At 41.1% G+C, this 16563-nt stretch overlaps 2 protein-coding genes across 9 annotated transcripts in view; one reads left to right on the top strand and one right to left on the bottom strand.

Annotated features, from left to right (window-relative positions):
• The first annotated feature begins 671 nt into the window (after window positions 1–671).
• Window positions 672–4242, top strand: FBXL22 (F-box and leucine rich repeat protein 22). Its single transcript, XM_064157378.1, has 2 exons — window positions 672–1109; window positions 3502–4242. Exons 1-2 carry the CDS (start codon window positions 775–777, stop codon window positions 3845–3847), a joined length of 681 nt encoding a protein of 226 aa, XP_064013448.1. The 5' UTR covers window positions 672–774; the 3' UTR covers window positions 3848–4242.
• Window positions 4243–10273: 6031 nt separating this feature from the next.
• Window positions 10274–16563, bottom strand: part of HERC1 (HECT and RLD domain containing E3 ubiquitin protein ligase family member 1) — a 108228-nt gene continuing 101938 nt past the window's right edge. For all 8 annotated transcript variants that reach the window (XM_064157368.1, XM_064157366.1, XM_064157374.1 and 5 more), the window contains 8 exons: window positions 16386–16555; window positions 15877–16046; window positions 15538–15703; window positions 14501–14577; window positions 13851–14103; window positions 13495–13647; window positions 11786–12091; window positions 10274–10921 (listed from right to left, as the gene is read on the bottom strand). In XM_064157368.1, the coding sequence (XP_064013438.1) occupies window positions 10736–10921; window positions 11786–12091; window positions 13495–13647; window positions 13851–14103; window positions 14501–14577; window positions 15538–15703; window positions 15877–16046; window positions 16386–16555 (1481 nt within the window). In that variant the 3' untranslated portion in view covers window positions 10274–10735. The remainder of the gene's footprint in view (window positions 10922–11785; window positions 12092–13494; window positions 13648–13850; window positions 14104–14500; window positions 14578–15537; window positions 15704–15876; window positions 16047–16385; window positions 16556–16563) is intronic.

Raw genomic sequence — 16563 nt, 5'->3', positions numbered from 1 at the left:
ATGAAAAACATCCCACTAAAACTGGTAAAGCTCAGGCTAACAGAAGGCATCTATTAAGAGCACATGCTCACGTGGACCTGCAGTTCTATGCAGCTCATGCCTTTCCGCACATGAAAGCGGGGCGAGCAACTAGGTTAGTTTCTTCAGGTAACTGCAGGGAACTCCCCCGAAGTCTAGGGCACATAAGCAGAAGCTGCAGACACTGTGTGTGTGTGCGCCACAGGTTTTAAAGCATTGAGACAATGTTTCAGCTCTTGTTACAAATAGTCTCTGAAAGTTCATTGTTTCAATGTAGCAGTTCTTGAACAAGAAGCAGAAGTGCAACTTTAGAAGAATCAATGGAAAAAATCAAGACTAACATCCCACCTTGCAAGAACAAAAACACAAGTCTACTGAGTTTGAGAGACTGGCAAAGCTACTCTCTGCGATTACAATCCCCACCCTCACCCCAGTAACTAAGCATAAGAACAGCACAAAACTTCAGCAATGCCTAAAAGAAACCCCTTTTAAGGAAGCATTTCATGAAAGTCAAGTGCTGCTCTTCTGTAGGCCTGTTCCATTCCCTTGTTGGAAGAGAAGGAGAGTTTCATGCACGCATGTTTCTTTCCTGTCCCTGTTCTGTGGTCCTGCACCAGCTGTTAGCTAAAAATAAACACCATTCCACAGCCATATATGTGCAACAGCCTCCTGGGGAGCCCAAGCCTCCTCCAGCACTGCTGTTAGTCCACAAGGCCAGAAGCCTGGCTTCTTTCTAGCAACAAGCTCTGACCAGCTATGCACATAACTCAGCTGAATCGGGAATGCCTTTTACATCTGTTTTCTTTTCTGGACAAAAACAGTAGGAAAAGCTTAGCAAAAACATGTTACCAGTTTCTAGAAGTGTTTCAGGATCCTTTACTGTGGCCTTTGTTGAACTTCCATTCTCCAGCGGAACTAAAAAAGGATAATTTTCTCCTGGGACCTGCTTTAAAATACTTATCCATCTGCTGGTATTCAGAGAGAGTCAAGGTGTGTAACATTGAGGACTGGATGAAAAACAGTCTCCAGAAAGACTTCTGTAACAGGCATGAAAACACTGTTGGTGACTTTTTACTAGAAGTTTGCAACAGGTACGTTCTTTGCTTATCAAATTACAGCTACTACAAATGTTAACTGCTTAGAAATGAGACATCAAAGAGCAGTTTACTCCATACATCTTGCCTGAAATGAAGCATTAAGTGTGTGAGTGCTTTGACTTTGCAGTTTTAGTACGCTATTCATTTTACAGTGCCAGTAGCCTGAACCTCATATTTACTTAAGCCTCTTTTTTTGTTGTTTTCCATTTTTTTTTTCTTTGGAAGAATGACTGATTTAGGAAGGTGCAGTACTGCCTACTGAATTGCTGTTTAGCTGTTCTGGCAACGCACAAGCATGGTCTCTGTGGGGAGGGGCCAGAGGAAGGACATGATTTCAAATATATTGTGCAGACAACTCCTAACAAAACCAAGTTTATTAAATATGCTACTAAACAGATCTGTTTCATTCTAAGGATAAACACTGATTTTTATATTGAAGTGAAACTCTGACCTATGTTTTTTTAATACTAAAGGAAAAGCAGCTCTGGGTCCACATTGTGTTGAGCAGCTCTACTGCTACAAAGCAAAGCTGCATTACATTGGGAGGATAAAAAGGGGTAAAGCAAATCCTTGCAGTTCAGTAGCACTGAGGATAGCTGTGGCCCTAGATTAGAGCTCAAAGTTAGTGCCTCTCCTGAAGTGGCACACCTTTGTGCCACAACACGAAACAAAAAGTCCTATTTGGAAGTAACAATTAAAAAACCCCAAGAAATGACAGGATAGTGCACAGCCACACAATATCTTGGTGACAACCACCAACCCTGTGATCACAAAATAAGGACTGAAATGCAGCATCAAAACAAAAGCTTAATCTGCAAATACAAAACTTCAGAAGTCACTGTTCTGGAACAACTGCTTAAAAAATTGGATTAATTAGCTAAGTATCATAAGGAAGTATATATCTGCCTACAAAGAAAGTATGATCTCATTTTGGCACTGGAATATCTGCAATGAGTCCATGCTTAATTTGTGATGGCAGAACGTGGGAACAGTTAAGATTCAGAAAGAGGATTCAAGACCACAGCTCTGCACAAATAGTTCTACAGTTAAGTGTAGGATCTATAATCCCACACTGATTGCTAGACAAAACTCAAAGCAAAGCCTGGGTAGTAAGCAATCTCTGAAGTCCATACCAATTCAGCAACTGTCTTTCAGCTTTTGCTTCCACAAATTAAACTAGCTGACAGTCTATATTGACACTTGCTCCCATTTTAGCCTTCCTAAGGCAAGCTCCTGATCTTTTTTCAAGCAACTTGGTGAAAGCATTTCCCTCTGTACAAAATTCCTAGGATCTTGTGCAAAGAATAATGCAAACTGAAAAAATATAGAGCTTTTTGTCCATTGATGAAGCCACAAGAGATGGCAGATTGGAGCTTTTCTTGATCTTGCCTGGTTTAGAACAGTCTTTATAACTGTAACGGCAAAAACTGAAATCACACTGATTGTTCTGCCCACAAGATCAACGTTAGCTTTTCTGTGATCTGCTTTCCCTGCAGCAACAGAGCCTGCAGAAGGCCTGTGCTATCAGAGAAATGTGGAGCTGCATTTAGCTAAATCAGTGAACAGCTGAACTGCTGCTCCTTGGAGAGCACTGTCAGCCAGAAGCCAAACATTTAATCCAAGAGACATTGCAGGTCGTCACACAAGGGTCCTGGCAACCATGCAGGATCAGCACAACAGCTTGTAATAACCGGTCTGCTCCAGTGTTCTACATAAGGACAATTAGCATAAGCCATCAACACACTGCCTCAGAACAGGCCTTCCCTATACTTGCCTAGGTCTACTCAGGCAACAAAAAAGCCACTTTAATGTGCTGTGTCACTGCTGAACAGCAGAGTTCTTGCCACCTTCAATGAACTGAAGGAAGGTTTGGGAGTTGCATGGGATTCAAATATCAGTACTTTTAGGTAGCACCTGGCCCCTAATCAGCAAATCCAAAAAAAATGGTATACAGTAATTGATCCCCATAAAATCAGAAGTGGGAGTGTCTTTCTTACCTGCCTTCAGCATGTCTACGCTGCAGCCCCTTCTCTCAACTGTCGTCAAATGCAGCCTGAATTGAGTCTCATCTCTACTGGGTCTTCATTTGCTGTGCTTGGAGAAGTGCAGCACTGTGCAACCCCTTGTACCAAAACCCACTGCCCACTATGACAACCCAGCTAGAACACTGGTACCAACAGAAAAGGCAAAGGTAAGTTGTACAACTGGTAGAGCTGTGCATTGATGTGATGCCTACATACGTGACTACCTACTCATGCATTCTCACCTCTCCTTCTGGTGGGGGAGGTATTTTCTAACTTCTGTATTTATTCTTGAGGGCACTAGTTTCTCCAAGCTCGAGGACTTATTTCCCCCCACATCTCACCTGTAACCATCATGTTTTCAGATGTCCAAACCTGCTGTCTCTGACCCTTTCTGGATGCGGCCACGTTACGGACGATTGCATCACGCTTCTTCTCAAGAACTGCCCCAACCTCAAGACGCTGAAACTAGAGAACTGCGTGCGGATCACTGACCAGACACTAGAAGCAGTGACCCGCTATGGGCAATCACTGCAAACACTCCACGTGGATTTCTGTCGGAACATAACGCAAATTGGGCTAGAGAGAGTCAGGGAAAAACGACCTTCAGTCACACTGAGAGCAGAGAGAAGTGCCAACATGATTCCAGACAATAAGCCCCAAAAAAAGTTGATGCTTGAAAAAGCATCAAGAAAATTGGTTCAGCTTTAAGCACAACAAATTGCATAAACTCAGTTAAGTGTGGCATTTTACCTCACTTTCGCTCCCTTCTCAGGTAACACTGCTTCCATGACCTGCAGCTGCTCTCCTGAATTCTGGTTGAAGTCCAAACACATGGTTGATACAGTTTGTGAAGGCTGCACAGGGAAAAGGCATTTCCACCAGTACAATCAAAGGGAAAAAAAACCCTGTTCGATCTCTGTTAACGTCTTGGAACTAGAAAGCCCTGCACTGCTGTCTCAAAATGTTAGATGTGATTAAGGCTAAAAATCACAGTCAACAATGAGTGAACTGCATCTGACTCAGAAGTAAGCAGCAGCGCTGTGTTTTACTGAGTTAAACCAGTGATTTGACAGAGTGCAATAAATTTGATGAAATGGAACAAAGTTTGACATTGGTTTGACAAAGTTCAGTATGTTCCAGGGCAAGATTCACCTTATTAATTACTGCATGTAAGAAATGTACAATGGAATACTGAGTTAGAATCAAGTTAGAATGATTCACACCACAGACTAGACATGCAAAGAGTAAGAAGGCCCCTCCTGCTGAGTCAGAAAGTTCAGTGTGGACCCTACACTTGGGGAAGGGCATAAAACCACAACAGACAGAGCTTGGGTAACTGCCTGACTGACACAAATTCAGAGAGAATTTTTTGTAAAGGACATATCTCTATGGTCATGCAATTTACTGAGCCTGCTAACCACACCAGGCAATTTTTGAGCAAAAAGCAGAGCAGTGACAGCCATCACTGCCTCACCCAGTAACATCTGTCACAAATGGAGGGGGCAGAGCAATGCCTAATGTGCTCTGACAAGGCAGACCACATTAAAAGAAGCTGACACTTGAGGAAGCACAGTATGAACAAACTTAAGTTTGCAGAACCACCCCCCATGACCTGCAAACTTAAATGCTGAGAAACACACTCCAGCAGACATCTTTATAAACACCTGTTTCTCACTGCAAGCAAAAAATCCCAAATGGCTGGATTAATCCCAAACCACAAGGCTGTCACTTCCCAGCATGCTGCTCTCCTACATGGAAGTGACACTTTTTTTCTTAATGAACTGTTGCTATAGCTCTGTCTAAAAAGTTTGACACCAAAGGCTGGCACAGCTTTATTCTGCTGTGTAAAATGCCTGCCCTGATGGAACATACTGGGATTTGGTCACAGTGTTGTGTACTCAAAACTAGTAACAGCACATCCCAATATTCTGCACACTTACAGAAAGAGAGTAAGCACGTCTGAGTGCCACCTTACTGTGTCATCTGTACTGCAGTGACCTGTCAAAAGTCTGCCTGTTGAGTCTTTCTCACTGTACAACTACAGAGAAAACTTTGTGATCATCCAGCTGGAATTACTCAATTGTTTGAACCTGTCTCAAAACCCTGTGCTTTACTCTGTGTGGTAGCACAGCCTCAACTTCTGCTTTCTGATGTTTTGTATTTTGCTCAGTAATTCTGACATGAATTCAGAATTCTGACTCCTGGAGGGCATGCCATAATATATAACCCTGCCCATTCTGGCTGACTCTGCAGCTGAGCTTGTGTTTGCTTTGAATCTCTATCCCGTTCAGTACAATCCACTGAAGAACTTGATGCTTACAAAGCCTCACAGGTGATCAAATCTGGCCGTCAGTAACCTGGTCTCCTCTGGAGGACCAGATGTCCATTCAGCCTAGACATCAAACAGAAGGCTGCATACAAACCAGTTTGACAGCCTCTCTGGGTCCTGAATAGTTCCAGCTTATATCACAATGAAGTCTACAGCAGTTAAGATTTCATTTGAAATGCAAACCTTACATAGAGTAGGAAAACCTGAATGTGTGTGGCCTTAAAAAGTAAAAGCAAATTTAGAATGTTACCTTTCAGAAATCCTGTTCTGTCCCAGAGTCAGCATTTCTGTTCCATCACACAGCAGTTATTCCAGACTTTGTCACTAAGTGACTTCTTAAATGGCTGCTTACTGAATTACTGAAGGCTAACATGGCACATGCTTTTCTTTATATTTGGGGAACAGGTTAACTCAGCAGAAATAGAGACTACAGGCCTAGGGCTGAATCTTTCCTCTGCAAGAACACATGAGCAATGAAGTATTGAAAAGATCATGTGGTGCAGCAAAATAGAGAACTTCACAGCTCTCAGCAGAAGTGAATATACTTACTCTTTCCTTTCAACTTGGTCGAGTGATTCACAGATATACTCTGGTATGCTCTAATTCAGCTGAGCTAAGAAATAAATCACAGCACTACAGGAACTTAATCAAATTAGCTGGACTCCAAATACTTCATCCATATATCTGTAAGAAACACTCACCTAGAAATAAGTTATTTCTTTATTACATCTTTGTAACTTAGAGATACTTAGTGTCACAAGACTGTAATATTCTGATATTTCATGAACTTATTCCTAAACTTTAAGGACCCTCAGGCACTACAAACTAAAGAATATAACTGGAAGCACAGACAGGAAGGACAAGCAACAATCCTAAAGCAGCACTTATAACTTGAGAAGGAGATTGCTGGGCCGAGCAAACTTACTATGCTGTGGAAAAGAGGATGCTGACACAATTCTTACCTTGAATACACAACTGGTGAAATCCCTTCAGTTTCACATAGTGCTGACAAGCCAAAATAAGGTAGGAATTCTCTCTGGTCACATTAGTAACTAAAGTCCTTCTCTCACTGCCAGAGCTCTTGAGTGCTCGGTGATGAAAGACATACCACTGTAAATGCCACAGATTTTCAAGTAGCTACAAGATGTGAAAATGGGTTTGCATCTGTCTACACATTAGTTAAGCTTTTTTATCAGGTATTTTATCAGGACTGTGGGGTGGGATCCGGGGGCAGGGCACACACAAATGACACAGAGGGATGGAGTGGTATTGTGGGTGGTGTTGGGGTTTTTTTTTCTGTGTTTTGTTTGAGGATTTGTTTCGTCTACTGTACAGAGCTAGAAAAGGCCTTGGAATAATCTTGCCCTTAGTTTCTTTGCCTGGTTGTGTACAAATGCTCATTGACTTTGCTCTTGCTCTCCTTTAATGTGGATATTGTGAACACAGTTGTGCTGATTACAGATGTCAGAATCAACAATAAATTTTCTTACTTAGATATTCCAATTTGAAAATTAAGTACATAACGATTACATTTTACTTAACGTGTCATGTAAGGATGGAAGCATGATAACAGTTTTCTTTAGTTCCAACCATCTGAGTTCCATCACAGTTCTCTTAACATTACTGAAACATTTTTTTTTCCTTCATGGACCCTACCTCTTAACTTCACCAGGTACGGAGGGAGGAAAGCTTGTTATCTATTAGTTTATAATGTCCTGAAAGAAAGGGGAGATAAATCAAGATGTCTATTTGGAAGCTGCATCAGATTACCAGATGCAAGTGGCAAACAAAGTTTCACTATCAAAATTTTGTGTCTTTTCCTATACAATAAGGAAACAGCAACATCAGAAGACCCTTCAGATTTCTGCTGTGGTAACACAGTTCAGCTCAGCACTAAGGTAAAAGGAAATTAAATAAAGTCCTGCAGCACAGTAAAACTGCATACATGCCAGCAGCAGTATTTTTTTGCCATTAAACTTCATCACCCCCTCAAAAATTTTAAATGACAGATCTAAATCAAACCTCCAGATCTGATCTGGCTACTTGTTCACCTCCTCTGTGGAGAACACTATTGTTCAAGAAAACGTTTTGCTCTTACCAGTTCTCCCTAAGCATAATGAACACACATTCCACCTACCACTACATTCCGTCTCTGACAGATGAACCAACACTACTATCGCTAGCAATAGTAATAGTCTTGGGGACTGGCTGTTCATCTCTCTGTTGCAGTGTGCCTACCTGTTGCAAAGGGCTGTCCAACTAGGGATGTACTTCCTAGGTGGGAAAGGAAGGAAAAAAAAAAGGGGAAAAAAAAGTGGGAAAAAGTGATTGTAAACACCAAAAGTGGTAGAGACTTAATCACCTAATCTCAAGATAGAAACAGGGTAAGAAACACTAATTACTTGCTTTGAGAAGTAACAGCCTTATTAATCAGAGAGAGTATGTGCTGCTTGAGAACTCTGAGATGTTAGGAAGTTAGGTACTATTCACATCAAAAAATAAATGGCACCAAATAGTAGCCGCAGGCTTTTGGCATCTAAATGCTTTCCTATCCAGTACCCAACCAGCACTTTACTTTTGTGCCTCTCTACACCATATATATTTGAAACAGGTCTAGGTAAACATATTGTCACACCCCTGTTCTTACCTCTGAGAGGCATTCGTTACCACTGATACTCCCTGCTTAAGTCAAACACAGATGTCCCATCCAGTGCTGAAGGGTGGAAAGGACATGAGGTATGACATTTGGAAATCACTTCAGTCCACCTTGCTGCAGCCAACTGCCTGGTGCAATACTGCCAACCTGGAAGGTTTGGTACAAGACTGAGCTGCATATTTTGGTCTTTAGGCAAACTGCGTGTATGACGTACTCGCAGTACTACAGAATGCAGACTTAGGCTGGTGATATTTATTCCTTTTCTGTAGTGGAAGAAGTCTGTGTAAGTAACGTACCCTTCAACTGACACAAAAGCTGCAACTTTCTCAGATGGTCTCCAAGAGTAGGACATAATCAGTGCTGTACATTCTTTACCTTTGTATGCAATTATATATAGGCAGCATTATGCAAGAAACTTGAACATGACTCCAATCTCAGATGCCTGAGCAACAGAAAAAGGAGAGTCAGCAGTTGAAAGGAATGCATACAGTGTAATTCTGGTGAAAACGAATAGTAGGATAAAACAAAAAATAATTAAGCACTTGATAGTTTTAATGATGCTACAAGAGAATATTCAAAGGACAAGCACAGTCTCAATTAAAACAATCAAGCACAAATCCTTTAATCAACATCAGTATTTACCAGTATCAAAACCTTCCTTCACTTTAGCACAAACTGCCTCCAAAAATATCCCCATGATCCAAGTCTTACAAAGCTGTCATTTTTAGGCACAGTTCTACTTTTTGTGCCTGAAAGAGAGTGACAAATTAGTAGCGCTAATTCAAACACGTGAATTAAGTCTATACAGAACTTTATATAGCAGCTTCCCCTTTACTAATGAAATTACTAATGGATCTTTTCTTTTGCTTTCTCTCTTTTTTAAAAATGTATTACACCTACAAATTTAGACTAAGATGTGAATATACTATCCCACACCACAGTGATGGGACACCGAAAATCCCATTTGGAACCACAATACATAATGAGGCAGGATACTAATTCTGCATGATTTCAACACCCTGAGTCCCCCCTGAAAGCTCCCCTCTGTATGTTTCATATTTCTGTCTGGTTCTTGATCATAGCTCAAGAACCTTCTGCCTTTTCCATAAGCTGACTAGTCCTAACCAAGAGGACTTAATTAGACAACACCTGGATCTGCAAACTCACTGCTAGCTGGCAGCAACACACCAGTTGTCTTGGACAAATGGTTCCCCATAAAGCCTTGCTCATGTACAGTTGCATAAAGGCAAGTTGCAGGGATTTTTACCCTCTTCCCAGACTCGGGTAGCCCAGTCTTGTCTCACACAGATGCAATCAAGCAGCGTTCTCACTAGCCCTCAAGCCCCACAGCATCCTTACCAAAAAGCTGAGATGAGTGCAGAGTATCAGCGACTGACCTAGGGACAGGTTCTACCCTTTTCCTCACCTCAAGGAAATCCTGCTCCTCGACACCAGGCAGCATTTGTAGATTGACACAAATCATGCTTTCGACAGAGACACTGGGGAATTATCCGTTCCTTGGCGCTTCCCTAAGACACAGAACAAAAACCTCTTTGCGCAGTATATTATTGTCCTAACCAAAGATGTACCCACTACAGTATGAGCCACATCCTGGTGATCATAACACAGTCACACCTGCCAGGAGAGGAGCTCAAACATGTGACGTTTGCTAAAGCCAAAGGCAAAAACTCAGTATGCATGTAACAAAACATATACCTCTGCTGCTAGCCTTTCACTTCCATTTCCATTCTTTCTTACTGATAGGAACCAACTGCATCAAACTGTACATTAAAAAGGGGCTTTTGACAGAAGATTTAAAGGTTTTTGAGTCAGGATGGCAGTGAGCTATTACTGTCAACTGGTACTACTCTGGAGAAAAAATGTTTAGATGAAAGTCAAGAAGGAACCAAGTACAACCTTAACTTGAAGTATAAGGAATAGTGGCATACCTGAAAAAAACAGTATCGCAGATACTAAGAATGCAGAGCACAGTACTACACATCACATTTGTTGAAGAGAAACATTTTAAGATGCTTCAAACATGTCACATCCCGGCTGAACACAGCAATACTATAATTTCCTGAGACAAAATATAAAAGTATGAAGGCTGAAGAGAACCAAGCACAGTTCACAAATGCATACAAGCAACTGATTCTTGAATTGACTTTATTTTTCTCTGCATAAGGAACCCTGCACAGGCAATTCAAATTAAAACAAAATAAATATGTGAATATTCATGTAAAACTGTCCTTGCTAATGAACAATTATACACAATGTACAACTCTTCATGTTCACTGGGAGAGCTTACAAATGTACTATTTCCAACAAAAATGCACCAAAATGTCTCCATGCAAACTTATCAAAAGTGACCCAAAAAGGAAGAAAAAGACCCCAACTTACCGATCATACCTTTTTTGTTTTCATTTTCCTTGTCTTTTTTTTTTTTACAATCACAAAAAAATAAAAACATCTAATTTTGTTTGTTACATTTCGAGTAACATCTGGTTTTACTCTCCTAAAACATCTATGGTTACTGTAAAATTATGTCAACAATGAATTGGACTTAGGGCACTATTTGTAGTAAAAGGAAGGTGATTTTGTTCACAGAATGTTAATAATCTGTGTCTGAGCCCTCTGCATTGTCCACATTCCGTGAGAGCATATAATTGTCCATGTCTATAGACCTGCAATTATTGATTGCATAGCGCAAACGCTCTGCCATGATTAGTTGACTGGAGTAAGGTGGGAGCCTCAGTTGAAAGAAACAAGTCTGTGAGGTAGGCAAGCTGTCGTAAGGCTGTGGAAATGGATAAAAGATGAACACTTGTTAAAGTTGTGAAAGAAGCAAGAAGTGCAACACATCCATAGTTCATTGCTCCCTCCCTTGCCTCCATCAGCGTTTCCACATTCTACCTCCAAATTCCTTTTAAGAAGTAGACCAGCCTCCCTTGTTCACATCACTTGTTCCATCCTTAACTGTGAGCAAAACGACAGGGTGCTATTTTCAACACAGTCATGAAATACAACTATTTGTAACATTGTACTATTTAGCAGCCCACTGGAAGATACCAAGCAATAGTTAAATTACATACCATAGTGTGCTTTAACATGAGGAACACCTAACTAAAGATGACAGTCAAACCACTGTTAACTTAGATTTTGCCAAGTTGTTGATTCACGTAGCCAGAAGTAATGACAAATGTAATCTACGAGCTATGTAGATATACTTTACAGTCTAATATAAAGTCCCTCCCACCACAAACCATTCTATGATTCTATGACACCATAAGCTCACTGCAGTGGTTTTAAGATGTTATTGTTCACTAGTGGTCATATGCTGCCACTTCCACAGATTTAGGACTTCAAAAACGGGAGTGAAAATGCTCCAACAAAAAAGGGGTTGGAACAGGAAATGACTGTGAAGTTCTAGTAAAAGAAGGTCTTAATCTCTAAACACTGAATTATTGTAAAGGCACTAAATTAGGTTTCAATTAATATAGCCTATGTCCTACACAATCAAAATGTCTGGGTTTACTAATGCAGAGCATATCCCATCCCATACTTTCTCTGTCAATTTGTAATTACGGAAAGGTGTCTCCTTTTGCCAAAGGACAGGTAACACTAGATAGGAATAAATACAGAAAAGAAAACAGAATCTTACCCTATCAACCTTCATTATTTGGAACCGCTGAGAGATATCAGCAGTGTTGGCTGGCAGTCGAGATCTTCCTGACACAAACCTCATGAAAAGGACTCTCTCCTCATTTGAAAATTCTTCGAGGGTGTGCCAGAACCACTGTACTAACTGATGCTGCTCATCAACTTCTCTGTACCGCACAACTTTCTTCAGAACCTCAACTGATATTTCTGGCATGCCACAGACCATCTGCTCCAACTGCTTGGCAGTTAGAAGAGACAACAAAGGAACTGGAACAATCCAAGACATTCCTTCTCTTACAGCAGCCACCTGTTGTCCAAAAAAGAAGAGACATTGGAAGTGCAATTTTCTTACCTTTCCCACTTACTGTACCACCCAAATACAAGAGTAATGTGTCAGCTGAGAAATAGGGTAAAAACAGACTCATAAAAGATTTGGCAAACACAGCCTCCTACATGTGCACCTCCTGTAAGGACAGTCTTACACCTATTTTAAATTGCAATTGCATGTTACAGAACACAGAATCGTAGAATTAGTCAGAGTTGGAAGGGATCACAAGGATCACCTAGTTCTAACACCCCTGCCATGGGCAGGCACACCTCACACTACATCAGGCTGTCCAGAGCCTCATCCAGCCTGGCCATAACCACCTCCAGAGATGTGGCTTCCACCACCTCCCTGGGCAACCTCTTCAAGGGTCTCACCACCCTCATGGTGAAGAACTTCCTAACATCTAGTCTGAAACTACCCGTTTCTAGCTTAGTTCCATTCCCTCCAGTCCTATCACTACCTAACTTCCTTGAAAGTCTCCCTTAAAGATACTGAAAGCCACAATAACGTCACATCAGAGCCTTCTCCTCTCAGGACTGAGCAGCCACAACTCCCTCAGTCTCTCCTCAGAGGAGAGGTGCTCCAGCCCTCTGATCATCCTTGTGGCCTTTCTCTGGACACATTCCAGCACATCCACATCCCTCTTGTAATAGGGTCTCCAAAACTGTTCTGATACAAAAGAGAACTTTAAAAAAGGACAAGTTTGCAGCACAAATGACGATGGCTAAACTAAAAATCAGTTGCAAGTACCATACACCTGAGCTGGAATGGAGTCACAAATGTAAGAAGTCTTTTTGTTCTACGAGACTTAGGATTTACTACCCTTGATGAGAAAGTTCCTTTCCTAATGCAGATAGTAACACACATGCATTGGTACCTTGAGAAAAAGGAAAAGAACCTTCCTAGCATCCAATTAGTATACTGCTTTCACAAGCTTTACTATACAAATGACAAAATAGGTCAAAGTATGCAAACAGGTAATTAACACTACTCAAAACAGATCATTAAATATCCATTGCTTCTATGCTACAGCAGAAGAGAGTTTTAAGTTAAACAAATGTTTGTCAGAAATATTTATCTAGTGGCTATGTTGCTATAATGTCTAAGAACTACAGTGTGCACAAGTGCAAGTTATCTTCTGCAGTGGGACTCCTATAATGAAAGACAAGTTCTGACTTCTTTTGTCAACTGAGCAATTACTAAGAGAATTAGGACAACTTCAAAACAAAACCTTAGAACACTGTGAAGGAAAAAAAAGCCACAGGGACTACAGTGAAATGCAGAAAGCCAAGCTGTTCTTACTGCCTACTAAACGGCAGTGGAAAAATCACACTGACTAGCACTAGCATTAGCAAGGAGAAGAGAGTCACAGAATTTCTTACTTGACGGTCCATTTCATGGAGTCTGTACTCAATTGCTCGCTCCACATATTCTTTCCTGTTTGAAAAGGTAAGTGGGATACTGTTCCCTCCAGGGATTATGGGAACCATTTTACCATCAGCACTTTGGCCAACAAAAGAATCTAAAGGAATCATCTGTTAAGCAAAACAGGAAGTGTGTTTAGTGTAAGCCACTCTAGTGATGTTTAATATTTTATTATAGTTTTAAGATCACAAATGCTTATAAATGCATGAGTGCTGCTTATGCCAATAACAGAGACACTGAATTATATGAGTATTGAAGTTGAAGTCATTATGACAGAGTAATAAACCAAGAGGCTTCAACTCTCCTATCTTACCTCATGGAAATTTTCTTCAGTAATCCCACTGTCTTCAATGTGAAGAATGCTGTTGAGGGTCTGCACATAGAGCAGATCTACCTCCTCCAAATCCTCCAAGATGAGTGGGATACAACAAAGTTGCTTCCAGACCATTGGAGCCAAATGAAGATCTAATGGCTTTTTTGTACGAATAGCTACACCCATGAGAATGCCCAAGAACTTAAACTGCATCAGATGTTCATCTAAACAAGCTGACGGGTTAAAGAGAAACCTGGAAGAACAAAGAATCAGGGGAAATAGTCTAGTGTCATTTGAAAGACAAAGCATTTCTAAGCACACCAGAGTAACTGGCAACACAACTAACAGCAAAGCATGCCCAAATTAGAAGATCATTGTTATCTTCAGCTGTTAAAATAAAAGAGGCCAAGACTGGCAGAACTAATGCTGACCACAAAGGGCACCATTCCTGCTGTTACTCTGAATGCTGCATCAGCAGTCCAGCAAGTTCACATTAAAACCATGTCCCCTCCTCCACAATAAAGTAACATCACTACCTGAAGATAAAAACATACTAGAGAGAAACATGCAGTCTCATTATTTGGTATGAAGTGGTTAAGAAGAGATTTCAATTTTCACCCACTAACATTTGCAATACAAGCACAACTTACCTATCTCTATTGTAGCCTACTTCAGCTGTAGCATTTGGGGAAGGAATAAGCAAGTCTACTATTCCCGTTTCCAGTTCCTTAAAAATCAACAACAAAAAAGCCTTCTTAGGCGCAGTGATAATAAACCTGACATTACAACTCTTTAGCAAAGAACCCAAAAAATACACCTCAAGTCCCTACCTGAATCAACCCTCCTCTAGCCCCAAGGTCTCAGAAATTCCATTAATAAATGGAGTTCTTCAGTTTCTTCCATCCTGTATCCTAATTCTAACTCCAGTGCCAGCTACAGCACCATTCATAGCTACAGCCCTGTCCCAGACTAAGCAGATACACTAATTATCCTCACTAATCCTCATTCTTTGGGTTTTGAGGCTCCCATAACAAAAATTCTCCAGTCAGCATTTGCTTTGAATCCTTCTGACTGCCATCACAGCTGTGTTACAGGGCTGAGACGAGTCTTTATAGGAAGCACATTTATGCACTGACCACTTTTATCTTAGTTCTGATAGTTCGAAGCCTGAAGTTTCCAGAGGAATCTGAAAAGACAGCTACATTGACAACAGCAACAACATCCTGATGACAGGCAAAATGTGCACTTTCTCCTTCTGATCTCCTTTCCAGCACTGAATCTGAAAGGTGACAAATATCTTTGGCCATGTAAGAAACACCTTCCTGTTTCTGCCTTGCATGGATGGGGTGCATTGGAATCATGGAATACAGTACAACTTCTCTTACAGAAGATATAGGCTGGACAGAACGAGAGCTGCAAAATGCTCCTAGGATGTGTGTAGGGGCTCTCTCAGAATTCTGAGGGGTTTGCTATAATACTAGTTATGGTGTTGCCTTATGGTATCTCTTTTTCACAACCCAGGAAGATTTCTTTATCTTCAAAACCACTGCTGAACAGGCAGCTCTAATGCTGTTGCTCAGCACTGAGGTATTTGCTTTGCTGGAAAAGGAAATGTAAAAAATACTAAAAGCCACCGAAGAGAACAAAACCTCCACCCAGGCATTTCGAACTAACAGACTTTTCATACCTGACACATTTCTGTAATAGTGTCGTCAAACACTCCACCTGCATCATCAGCTCCTTCTCCAACTAGTTTCACTTTCCAGGCACGGGAAGGCAGGCGAAGGTCTGATGCGTTTAGCTTTACTACCTGTCTTGCTATCTGTACAAAAATGGGCTTGCACTTCCGACCTCTTTCAAAAAAACAAGAGACACAACCACATCATGTAACTCACGCACACGCGATGCTGCTGCGGTCACTGGATTTACAAAGGTGTACAGAGAGATCTCAGCATAACAAACATTATGGAAAATGTGCAAATAGTGGTTTGAGGTCTAGTACAAGGCCTATGAAAATAAGACTGACCTGGTTGATATCCTCTTCACAGTAATCTGCGGCCCATAGTTCTTCCCTTGAACCATAGTTTTTCCTATAGAGCGTACCATGGGGAGTGTGTACACTCGTGGTGCTAGCAAGGGTCTTAGTTGTCCTTGAACTATTCCCCATGTTCCAGCATTGTAGTGAGATGTACTATTCTGCAATAAAGCAAACATTAATAAAGGATAAACTCAGAATAAAAATCTTCACAGTAATCATCAGCACTTCAGTGTTTCAGGAAACAGACAGGTTAGCGCTTTCCGGTTTTAGCTTTGAGGGTAGTATGTTTTTGGAACCTGGAGCATCGAGATGCCAAAGTTAGAATAAGTGAAAGCACATAACAATACTCTGACAAAGTTTGGTTTAATTGAGGTTAACACATTTTTTTACTACAAAACCCTGTAGAATTAGGATACGTTGTTCCCTGTCAGAAACTGTCCAGAAACACAGCAGAACACAGCAGAGCTGAGCTGTTTTTTCTCCAAATGGAATTTTACCTGGTTATTGGGACTGAGGTTCAGTAATCTCCATGAAGAGTACATGAGGTCAGAAAAATGGTACAGCAGTCTGAGCCTTGCCCTTACGGTATGAATGCTCACTTCTTTCAGTGCCCCGTACTGTGGTGGAATGGCATCAGGTAAACCAAGCTGTAAAGGCACTGAAACACCTACCCCA

The sequence above is a fragment of the Pogoniulus pusillus genome, chromosome 17 (assembly GCF_015220805.1).
Source record: "Pogoniulus pusillus isolate bPogPus1 chromosome 17, bPogPus1.pri, whole genome shotgun sequence".
NCBI classification, from domain to species: Eukaryota; Metazoa; Chordata; class Aves; order Piciformes; family Lybiidae; genus Pogoniulus; species Pogoniulus pusillus.
The sequence above is the reverse complement of the archived record's forward strand: the minus strand, read 5'-3'. Positions and strand labels throughout refer to the sequence as shown.

What these genes read in the sequence shown, in the direction of transcription:
- FBXL22 (XM_064157378.1), top strand. Translation starts at nt 775, where the DNA reads ATGCACATAACTCAGCTGAATCGGGAATGCCTTTTACATCTGTTTTCT. An exon ending in TTACTAGAAGTTTGCAACAG is followed by an intron (nt 1,110 to 3,501) that starts GTACGTTCTTTG and finishes TCATGTTTTCAG; the next exon opens with ATGTCCAAACCTGCTGTCTC.